General features: G+C 37.4%; 1 protein-coding gene across 1 annotated transcript in view; it reads right to left on the bottom strand.

Moving 5' to 3' along the window:
* Nucleotides 1–10,602, bottom strand: part of NRF1 (nuclear respiratory factor 1) — an 89,669-nt gene extending 79,067 nt beyond the window's left edge. The window contains exons 1-2 of the mRNA XM_065884004.1: nucleotides 10,380–10,602; nucleotides 2,381–2,495 (exon numbers count right to left, since the gene is read on the bottom strand). Coding sequence (XP_065740076.1) covers nucleotides 2,381–2,495; nucleotides 10,380–10,602 — 338 coding nt within the window. The remainder of the gene's footprint in view (nucleotides 1–2,380; nucleotides 2,496–10,379) is intronic.
* Nucleotides 10,603–12,145: the final 1,543 nt, after the last annotated feature.

Here is a 12,145-nt window from a genome sequence, read left to right as displayed (position 1 = left end):
TCCCGAAGTATTTTACAAATGAGGATGGAGTAAAAGAGCTTTTTCAAATATATCAACATTGGATGAAATAGAAACACTGTCCTTTCCCTCTGAAATCATGGGAGATTAAAGTTCTACATCCTATAATTCTTCTGGGAACTTGGTCTACCCTTTCAAGGGACTGGTGAGTCATGCCAATTCAAATGAAGCAAAGCCAACATGTCACAAGAAAGTTTTCCGTCTTTCTCCAAAAGCATGTACTATTGTGTCTATGCCCATTATAGAAAAAATATTTCTATAAATAATACATTCTAATTCCTCCTGCCTGTACTATCATTAAAGGAAATGGAATTTATCATTAAAGGAAAGGAAATTTTTTGGCCCATCTAGTGGTATATAACCTCTTTGCTGAAAGCTACTGTTAAGTACTCTCTGGATTTTCCCTTCAGTTTCTTTCTTATGTTCTTAATATAGACTATATTTTCCAGCTTTTGTCACATATCATTTACATGGGCTGGCACTCTGAATTCAACATTCCAGTAAACATCTGAAGTATTTGGATATAGTATTTAAAACACTACAAGAAGAAACTTCTGGAACATTTTATAGACAAAATTTCTTATCATATATGATACATGTTATGCAACCTGTCAAAATATTAACCCCTCCATGCACCACATCTGTGTAATAATCTTTCTTTGCAACCTACAAACTCTTCAGAAGAAATAAAACTGAGCAAAGGACCACATACCAAACAAGAAATTTGGTGGCATTCCTTGAAGGAATGAAGATCGAAAATATATTCACTGTCTCCAATTCCTCTCTTCCCATACTGTCTTGAAGACACTCCAGTCCTTTCATCCTTACTGCTCCTTTGAAAACACTCTTGTCAAGTTCAATCATGACCTCCATGTTGCTAAATCTAATGGTCAATTTGCATCTTACTCAACCTGTCAGCAGCACTTGACAGTGCTGATCACATGCCCTCCTTTTTGAAACACTTTTTGCACTTGGTTTCCAGAATACCACTCTCTTGGTTTTCCTCCTGACTCACTGGTTATTTCTTAGACTCCTTTGATAATTCCTCTCATTTCTCTAACCCCTAAGGGGTAAAGTGCTTCGGTCCACACTCATTCCCTAGGGGATCTCTTCCAGCCTCATAGTTTCAAATACTACCTATGTGCTTATATCTTCAGCTAAGGTCTCTCCTTTGAATTATAGACTCATATACCCAACTGCTTATTCTGTATCTCCACTTAATGGTTAAGAGGTATCACAGACTTAACGTGTCCAAACCAAATTCCTGATTCTGCCCTACCCTCACTCTCATACTTGATCCTCTTCCAGTAAGTGTCATCTCAATCCTTCCAGGAATCAGACCAGAAACCCTGAGGTCACCCTTCACTCCTTTTTCTCTCTCACACAGCACATCCAATCCATCAAGGAATCATATTGGGGTTACTTCTGAAATACATCCAGAACCTGACCACCTCTTGCTGCCTTTGCTACTGCCACATTGGTTTTAAGACACTGTCATTTCTGGCCTGGATTACTACAATAACCTCCTAATTGGTCTCCCTGCTTCCATTCTTGTACCCCCAGAGACTATTCTCAACACAGTAGCCTGAGTGATACTTTTAAAACATAAGCCAGATCATATCATTGCTTTGACCAAAAGTCTTCATTGACTTCCAATGTCACTCAGAGTAAGAGTCAAAGCCCTTATATTGGACCAGAAGATGCCATGGTGTGGCTCTCCACTACTACTCTGACCACACCTCTTCTCATTCTTTCCCTAGTTGTTCCTCAAACATGTCTAACACATTCCTTCCCACTTCAGAACCTTTGCTCTTACTATTTCCTCTGCCCAGAAAGTTCTTCCCCTAGACATCAACATGGTTGCCCTTATATTTACTTCAGATCTCTGTTCAAAGGTTGGCTTATGAAAGAAGACCATTCCTATAGAAAAAGAGAAACTACTATATCCCCCCTAATCCCCTAAACCTTTCTGTTTTCCTTACTCTGCTTTGTTTTTTCCCACAGCACTTTCATCATCTGACCTATTACATACCTGTTTATTTTCTTTTTCCCTCCACTAGAATATAAGCTCGTTAAGGGAATTTATTTTGTTAACTGTTATATTCCCAAGGCCTAGAACAATGCCTGGCACATAGCAGGCATATAAGTTTTCTCTGAATGAATTAATGTGATACTATTCATCTGTTAATCATACTTCTAGTTTCATTTATTTATCTTGCAAGAGTACTTTAAAGTCTAATTCTGTCATCAAAGAATTTAACTTGGTGTCCCTTGATGAACTTAATAAGGTATAGTCTAACTCTGTCATCCACTCCATAAAGTATTTGAGGAACAGCAACAATATGAGAAAGGAAGCCCTCACCTAAGCAAACGTGTTTGCTGTCTCTTCCGGATAGACGGATTAGACTCAAACACATGAGGCCGTTTCCGTTTCTTTCCTGTTGCCACAGCAGCAGCAGCAGCCATTCCCACAGGACCTGAAATAAGAAGGGATGCGCTGAGATTAGGCAGAGCCTGATAGCTATACAAGGCAGAAAACAATTAGAGGTACAAAAAAGTAGCACTTATTTCCTCATATGTTATCAATAAATATAGATACTCCTGATATCAATATACTTCACCACTGTTCAACATGGATCATTTTTTAGTTTACCATTAAAACTTACAACAAATCTTTTTAAAAAGTAAATGACTTATACTTCCCCGCCACACACCAGCTTGAATTTTATATAATGTGTTTTTTTGTTTTGTTTTGTCAGCATACCCATACTGTTAAGGCAATATTCTCCAAGGTGCTAGATGAAATTGCAGCATTGAGAGGAACAGTTTGCCAAAACAAAAAAGTCGCAGATTTCAAATTTCGTTTCCATCCCCGTGTCCCTCTATCCATTACTCCAAGAAACTGCCAAGTTAAGGAAGTCAGAGAAAATCACTCATACCTGGAACTCCAATACCACCACACCACATATAAGAGAAATATCTAGAAGGATACCATCTTAATCGGAAACTTTTTTTTTTCTATATCTGAGAATTATGCCCTAAATGGAGCTGTTGACCACAAGGTCATGTTGATGAAAGCATCCTGGCAGGAAAGAGATGAAAACTGTCCCACTCTAAGGAAAAAATGTTAATAAAATTTGGTCTGGTTTGCCCTGAAACTAATAACTGAAAGAAAGGGTAGGCCTCAAGGAATTATTACAGTCTCCGATTCATGCAATCTCAACATATCAAGGGCATTCCTTTTTTTAAACAAAACAAAAAACCCGACAATCCACCTTCATCCCTATTTGTGAACCCTGTAAAAGGCTTAAATGAAAATTAGGTTTAAGTGCTCACGTTATCCTACATATATGTTCTATAAGTGGCTCAATTAAAATAGGCCTCCTTATTTTAATCTAGATGAGCCTCTCTACATGTTGTTTAGTAGTATACTCAGTCTGACTTAAATAAACTCCTCTAAAGAGCCCCAAAGTAATTAAAAAATAAATTAATGCCCTTTACCTTCCCTTCCATCATAAACAGCTGGTAGAGGAAAAAAATCTTATTGATGCATTTTTTCCAACATTTAATTTTTTTAAAATTGAGGTAATAACACTTAACGTGAGATCGACTGCCTTAACAAAATTTTAAGCGTACAGTACAGTACTGTTAACTATAGGCACAATGTTGTATAGTAGATCTCTAGAAACGTATTCATCTGGCAGCACTGAAACTTTATGCTGTTAACAGTAACTCCCCATTTCCACACCCCAGCCCCTGGCAGCCACCATTCTACTCTCTGCTTCTAAGAGTTTGAATATGATACCTCATATAAGTGGAACCATGCAGTAGCTGTCCTTCTGACCTGGTGTATCTTACTTAGCATAATGCCCTCAAGGTTCATCCATGTTGTCATATACGGTAGGATTTCCTCTTTCTTTAAGGCTGAATAATATTCCATATATACATACCACACTTCCTTTATCCATTCATCTGTCAATGGACATTTAGGTTGTTTCCACATCTTGACTACTGTGAATAATGCTGCAATGAATACAGGAATGCAAATATCTCTACGAGATCCTGACTTCAATTCTTTTTTTTTTTTTTTTTTTTTTTCTGACTTCAATTCTTTTGAATAAACATCCATAGGTAGAATTGCTGCATCATATGGTAGCTGTTATTTTTAATTTTTTAAGGAACTTTCATACTGTTTTCCACAGGGGCTGAACCATTTTACACTCTCACCAACAGCATACAAGGGTTCCAATTTCTCCACATCCTCGTCAATACTGATTTTTTGGTTCTCTGATAATAACCATCCTAACAGGGGTGAGGTGGTCTCTCAACTGTGGTTTTAATTTATATGTCCCTGATGATTAGTGATGTTGAGCATCTTTTCATACACTTACTTTTTGGCCATTTGTATGTCTTTAGGGAGATGTCTATTCAAGTCCTTTGTCCACTTTAAAATCAGGTTATTTGTTATGCTATTGAGTTGTGGGAGTCCAACATTTTATTATTAAAACTTTAAAATATATTTTAAAAACTTTAACATATATAGCAAAGTTGAAAGACCTTTACAGTGAACATTCATATATCTACCACCTAGATTCTACCATTAACATTTTAGTATATGTAACTATCCATCTTTCTACATGTTCATCAACCCATATTGGGTTTTTTTTAATGCATTTCAAAGTAAACTGCAGTATGATCCCCCTAAATACTTCAGTAGGAATATCATTAGCTAGAGTTTAATATTTATTCACAATTTTTTTCTTTTGAGGTAAAATTTACATATTACAAAATGTACAAATCATTCAATAAATTTTCAAAAATGCATACAACTATGAAACCCAATCCCCTACTAAGATATATAATAGTATCATCACTACAAAATTTCTCTCATGTCCCTTCCCAATCAGTTCCCACGGTACCGCCCACCATAAGAACACAATTATTGTTTTTTCACCCTATGTTAGTTTTGCCTATTCTAGAGCTTCAAATTAATGGAATCATACAGTATCTACCCTTTTGTGTAAGATTTCTTTCAATTAGAATAATTTTTTTAAGATTTGTCCATGTTGTTATATGTATCAGTAGATTGTTCCTTTTTATTGCTGAGTAATACTCCAGAGTATGAATAAACCACAGTTTATCCATTATTCTACTGATGGTCACTTTGGCTATTTCTGGTTTTAGGTATTATGAATAAAGCTGCTTAACTAAATTAATTAATTAATGCAGTTTAAATAAAAATCCCCATTTTTTGGTGTGGAACTTGATAAAGTTATTCTAAATTTTAAATGGAAGTACAAAGTCCTAAGAATAGCCAAAACAATTTCTGAAGATTTTAAAAAGGAGGCAGAGGCACTCATCCTAGCAAGTATCAGTAGTTACTATAAGGCTACAGTCTTTAAGACAGAGTGGAACTGACTGAAAGATAGACAAATAAACCAACACAACTGACTCGAGAGTTCACAAACACCCTTCTGTGTCAGAAGACAGAGGTGGGAAAAGGATGGATGATTAAGTATGGTGCCGGAGTAACTGACTGTCTGCATGGAAAAATAATGAAAGTAGATTCATACATCATGCTATACATGAAAATAAATTCCAGGTGGATTAAAGGCCTAAATGTAAAACAAAAACATCAATAAAGCAACAAAAATAAACTTTATAACTTCTACAATAAACTACTGGAAAGTATTTATAAACTCAGGGTTAAGAAGAACTGCTTAAACAAGACTCCAAAAGCATAAACTGTAAGGTAAAACACTAATAATTTCACAATAATATAAATCAAAACCTTTATGGACAAAAAGAAGTAACAAAAAATTGGGGAGGGAGTGGGCAACAAACTAGGAGATAATTGCAATACATATTACCAAGAAAACACTAGTGGGCTTCCCTGGTGGCACAGTGGTTGAGAGTCCGCCTGCCGATGCAGGGGACATGGGTTCGTGCCCCGGTCCGGGAAGATCCCACATGCCGCGGAGCAGCTGGGCCCGTGAACCATGGCCGCTGATCCTGCGCGTCCGGAGCCTGTGCTCCGCAACGGGAGAGGCCACAGCAGTGAGAGGCCCGCGTACCGAAAAATAAAAAAAAAAAAAATTAAAAGAAAACACTAGTATTAAAAAATATCAATAACTCTTAAAAAAAAAAGACAACACATTTGGAAAATGGACAAAGGAAATATGCAAAATAAGAAAAGTTTATAGTCAATAAAGTTCTGAGCTAATGCTCTATCTTGTCTTCCCTCACTGGCTGGAACCTCTTGCTCACACAAGCAAATTAAACCAACACTGAGACACTGTTTCATACCCATCGGACTGGCAAAAATGAAAAACAATTGACAATATCAAATGTGGTAAGGATGAGAAGCAACAGGCACTCTAGTACACTGCTTGTGGGAATGCAAATGAATAAAACTATTTGGAAAGACACTTGGGATATCTAGTAAAGTTGAAAATGTGCCTATCTTTGCCCTCCAATTCCCCTCCTGGTTATACCCTCAAGCAGTGTTTTTGTTTTGTTTTGTTTTTTTAAGCAGTGCTTTTCAAACTTCGGATTTCCACCTGTTGGTGGCTCATGAGTAGTTTTTGTTTCTGTTTTTTTAATAAAATGGAATAAAGTAAAGAGATTAGAACACATGAGAGTGTGTCACTTGCAGGAGGAGTAAGTATTGCTTCATGAGAAATTGTTATTTTAGTTATATGTGCATCTGTTTATTCTAGATCACAATGTATTACTGTGGGACACTGTCAAAAGAACTTTGAAAACCAAAGCCAAGAGATCTCTCAATGTGTACAAGAAAACATATAAAATAATTTTCATTTGCAGCAATTGTAAATACCAAAAAATTATAAACAACCTAAGTGTTCTCCCAATATACAACATACTTAGATAATGAATGGAATACTAAATAACAGTCAAACTGAAAACATCTAGCCACATTATCAACATAAATGAATCTCAGAAAAATAATACTGAATGAAATAAACACTGTTAGACAAAAAATATCAGAGTGATACCATTTATATACAATTTAACACATGCAAAAACAATGTTAAATATTGTTTACTGATACATACACATACAAAAAAATATGAAAGACATGTAAGAGAATGATAAAGACCAAATTCAGAAGAGTGGTTACTTCAGTAGAAAGAGAGAAGGAACTAGGATTAGAAAAAGCAGTAACCAGCTACCCTTCCTGCTCCATTTACCTTACACTTCATTATATTCTTCAGAGCCATCAGTGCTTTATGAAATTATTTTACTTTATTATTTGTACCCTTCTCTCCACCACTGGTCTGTAAGCTCCTTTAGGAGCAAGCTCTTGCCAGTCTTTGTTCACAGTATCTATATATAATAACATAAGGCATATAATATTGATAATTCCTCAATAACTGTTGAATGATTCAGTGGTAAATCATTTCTACCAGTTGGGCCTCAGTTTCCACATCTGCCACATGAAAGGGTTAAAGTTCTTTGCTAATCTTAAAACTATGACAGTGCAGTACAGTAATGTCGCAAAACTGTTCCTCAAAAGCATCTTCCTTCCTAGGAAAGAAGTTGAACTGGATTTATTATGTTAGGATGCCCTCTTCTGGGAAGTATTAAAATTTCAAAAAAGATATTTCACAAACATTTTATGTGTGTTTTGTCACTAAGCCTTATTTTTAAATTCACCATTCCAGAAATACACAGTAGATAACACCTGATAGGAATAAGTTTATTTTCATTGCAGCTGTCTTCTTCACTTTAAATACAGCATAAACTAAAAAAAATGTAGTATTTTGGCCATTTCTGATCATTGATTTCCTGTCCAGCTTTTCCTAAATATCTTCTAACATCAGTGTTCCTTATACAATATTAGACCCATCCAGGCATGGTCTACATGTAGTCTTCCACACAGTGCTAAATATACAGTGTAAATAGCAAAGAGAATGATACAAAATATCACTCAGCTTTAAGTCATTTAGAGGCCCAGAAAACCTCAAAACCTGGGCTTCCCTGGTGGCGCAGTGGTTGAGAGTCCGCCTGCCAATGCAGGGGACACAGGTTCGTGCCCCCGTCTGGGAAGATCCCACGTGCCGCGGAGCGGCTGGGCCCGTGAGCCATGGCTGCTGAGCCTGTGCGTCCGGAGCCTGTGCTCCGCAACAGGAGAGGCCACAACAGTGAGAGGCCCGTGTACCACAAAAAAAAAAAAAAAACCTCAAAACCTTAAATTGGATTAAGATGATCCAGGATTGCTAGTGCCCTCAGGCATTTGGTAGAAGCAAACAAAAATCCTCTCTAGAGGCGGATAATATTATTCTAGTTCCCAAATTATTTCTAAAAATGGTTTTCCAAACACACACACATCCAGCATTCATCCAAATATAACCAGTATGTGAAGAGAAAAACCAACATGAACAAGAAACAGCACTAGTAACATATCACAGGAACAGACCAGACCCATAGGCACTTCAGAAAGTAAAATGACCAAATGGCCTGTAAAATCATAACACTTACTTTACTCATAGATATTAACAAAAAAAATTTTTTTTTTCTATAATAACTGAAAACTGTAATACTGCAAATTTGGGAGGAAGGAAAAAAAACACTAGAAATTCTAAAACTAGAAAACAAAACCATTACCAAAACTAATAACTCAATGGACAGACTTAAAATCACCTTAGACATAGCTGAAGAAAAAAATTAATAAACTGGAAGACCATCTGCAGAAACTACATAGAATGAAGCATGAAGAGACAAAAGGGTAGTAATACAGAACAGAAGGAAAGAGACATAAAGGCTTCAATATGAAGACTAATATATTTAATTGGAGTCAAAGAAGGAAAAGAGACGGAATGGAGGGGACGCAAAACTGAAGCAAAATGTATGGCTAAGATTTTCCAGAATTGATGAAAGACATCAATCCGAAGATTCAAGATGTTTAAAGGAACTGTAAACAGAATAAATGAGAAGAAATCCAGAGCCAGCTATATCACAAAACCTAAAGACAGAGAAAATCTTAAAAGCAGTGGAGGAGGGGTCTGTGTGGGAGATAACCTTCCAAGGAACAGCTGTTAGAATGAAAGAGCTGAACGCTCAAAAGCAAGAATGGAAACCAGAGACAGTGGAATAGCATCTTCAATATGAGGAGAGAAAATAACTGCCAACCTAGAATTCCACACCTAGGGAGACCATCCTTCAAGACTGAAGGTTAAATAAAGACATTCTCAGGTAAGCAAAAACTAAGAGACTTTACTACTAGCAGATCCATGCTGAAGGAAATAAAATGGTATCTTTAGGCAGAAGAAAAATTCTCAGAAGGCAAGTGGGATATAAGGGGGAAAATTAACATTGACTATGTAGAAAACAAAAATAATGTCATATAGGGCTTAAAATATACAAAGAATTAACACACAGAACAACAACAGCATATAGGTCAGAAGCAGGGGGATGAAATTCAAGTGTTCTAAGAAACTTGCATTATCCCTAAAAAGAACAAAAGTACCACTTACATACGACTCTGAAATAAGTGAAGGGTGTATATTTCTAGGTGTACCACTAATAGCAAAAGTATGTATAACTTCCAAACTAACGAGAAAAAAATGAAAATAAAAAAAACAACTTTTCAATCACTCCAAAAGAAAATTGAAGGAAAAGTAAACAGAACAAGTGAGACAAAGAGAAAGCATATAGTAAACATGATAAATTTAAACCCAAATATATCAGTGATTAGATTTAATGTAAATGGACTAAATGCTTGACTTAAAAGTGAAGAGTGGGGACTTCCCTGGTGGCACAGTGGTTAAGAATCTGCCTGCCAATGCAGGGGACACAGGTTCGAGGCCTGGTCTGGGAAGATCCCACATGCTGCAGAGCAACTAAGCCCGTGCGCCACAACTACTGAGCCTGTGCTCTAGCCTGAGAGCCACAACTACTGAACCCGCATGCCACAACTACTGAAGCCCACGCACCTAGAGCCTGTGCTCTGCAACAAAGAGAAGCCACTGCAATAAGAAACCCATGCACCACAACAAAGAGTAGCCCCGCTTGTGGCAACCAGAGAAAGCTCACGTGCAGCAATGACGACCCAATGCAGCCATAAAAAAAAATTTATTAATAAATGAATGAATTTTTTTAAAAAGTGAAGAGTGCTGGAATGGAGGAAAAAACAAAACCAAAGTTTTTATCACTAATAGTACATGAGTCTGCAACTTAAGTCTCAGTGTAATACAGGTACAAGTTATAAATTTAAGGCTTAAAAAGAAATCATGAAGAAATGATGACAATAAATGTGAGTGCCTGTATCCTAGGTTCTTTCAGATAAGCACAGTATCAGAGTTAAGCCAAAAATGAAGAGTTCCCAATACAAACATTACCTGCAGCAGCCAGATGGGCTGTTACCTCATCAGCCGCTGTGGAGTTGAGTATGTCTGAATCATCATACGAGGTGTCTTCAGGAGAAGAAGGTGAGTCTTCATCAGCACTCAACATACTGTGTTCAGTGTAGGTAGCCACATGGACCTGTTGAACTTGTTGGGCCACTGCATGGGCTTCTATGGTAGCCATGTGTTCAGTTTGGGTCACTCCGTGTTCCTCCATGAAGATCTACTGTCAGAAAAAAGGCAAAGAACAGGATTCAGTGTGTAATATATTCCAATGCTTAAAATAAGAGATATTTTCCTCAAGAGCAGAGGAACTCTGACAAGCCTTTGATTTTACTACATACCTCACCACACCAAGTCGTAGGAAATGGGGAGCATCATTCCAATGACATAAAAATAGTAGAATATTTTCCTTGTGTGAAACTATTTTGATAGTTTTTTTTTAAACAATCTGTGTGATTTTTATTGATGGGCGACAACTTTATACTCCTAGCTATCACTAAATGTGTACAATTAGAGACGCGGCGTCGTAGAAGAGCAGACAGCAGAATTAGACAGCAGACGCAGGGAATTATCAATCTTCATTATTTTGCCCATTTTTCATTATGTGTACACAGAAGCACGAATGCAATTTGAAATCTTTTAATGGCAATAAAGTTACAATCACCCACCTATGTGACTGACATCTTAACTCCAAATATTTGATCTGCAATGTGTATGTAAGCAGCTTCTTGTCGCACAATTATTAAAATGTATTTTTCCTATTAGGAACCAGCAACTTATTTTTTGTGTTTGTTTATCTTTTGAAGTAAGAACTATTTCTTCTCTGATAACTGGCTCATTTTTATCATTTATCAAAAACTAAAGGCTGGGCTTCCCTGGTGGCGCAATGGTTGAGAGTCCGCCTGCCGATGCAGGGGACACGAGTTCGTGCCCGTCTGGGAAGATCCCACATGCCGCGGAGCGGCTGGGCCCGTGAGCCATGGCCGCTGAGCCTGCGCGTCCGGAGCCTGTGCTCCGCAACGGGAGAGGCCACAAGAGTGAAAGGCCCACGTACCGCAAAAACAAAACAAAACAAAACAAAAAACTAAAGGGTGAGGGAAGAAAGTGTGATGGATTAAAAAATTTATTTAAGGAAAGATAAAATTCATTTTCACAAATTTACAAGTGTTGTTGCTGGTGCAGGATTTATTCTACTATGCAGTTAGACTGGGAATCAAATGCAAGTTCCCCTTCTTACTCAGGAATGGCATTATTTCGGAAATGTGGTTTTTTGTGTATTTGCTTAAATCAAGCGATAGTCTGTCTCAACCAGATGGAAATTCATTGTGCTAATTTTATACCTCAAGTCACAAAACAATAAATATCCTTGATATTATATATAATGATAAAAAATATATTTAAAAGATCCTGGTGACTAGCATATGACATTGTGGACATAAAAACAGTAAGTAAGGGCTTCCCTGGTGGCTCAGTGGTTAGGAGTCCGCCTGCCGATGCAGGGGACATGGGTTCGTGCCCCGGTCCGGGAAGATCCCACGTGCCGCGGAGCGGCTGGGCCCGTGAGCCATGGCCGCTGAGCCTGCACGTCTGGAGCCTGTGCTCCGCAACGGGAGAGGCCACAACAGTGAGAGGCCCGCGTACTGCAAAAAAAAACCCCCCAAAAACAGTAAGTAAAATACTTAACATTTTCTTTATATTTCAAACACAAATGGGAGTTAAACATTTTGTCCCCAAAATGTGATTATTCAAATTGGTTT

This window comes from Phocoena phocoena, chromosome 9, assembly GCF_963924675.1.
Source record: "Phocoena phocoena chromosome 9, mPhoPho1.1, whole genome shotgun sequence".
NCBI lineage: Eukaryota > Metazoa > Chordata > Mammalia > Artiodactyla > Phocoenidae > Phocoena > Phocoena phocoena.
The sequence above is the reverse complement of the archived record's forward strand: the minus strand, read 5'-3'. Positions and strand labels throughout refer to the sequence as shown.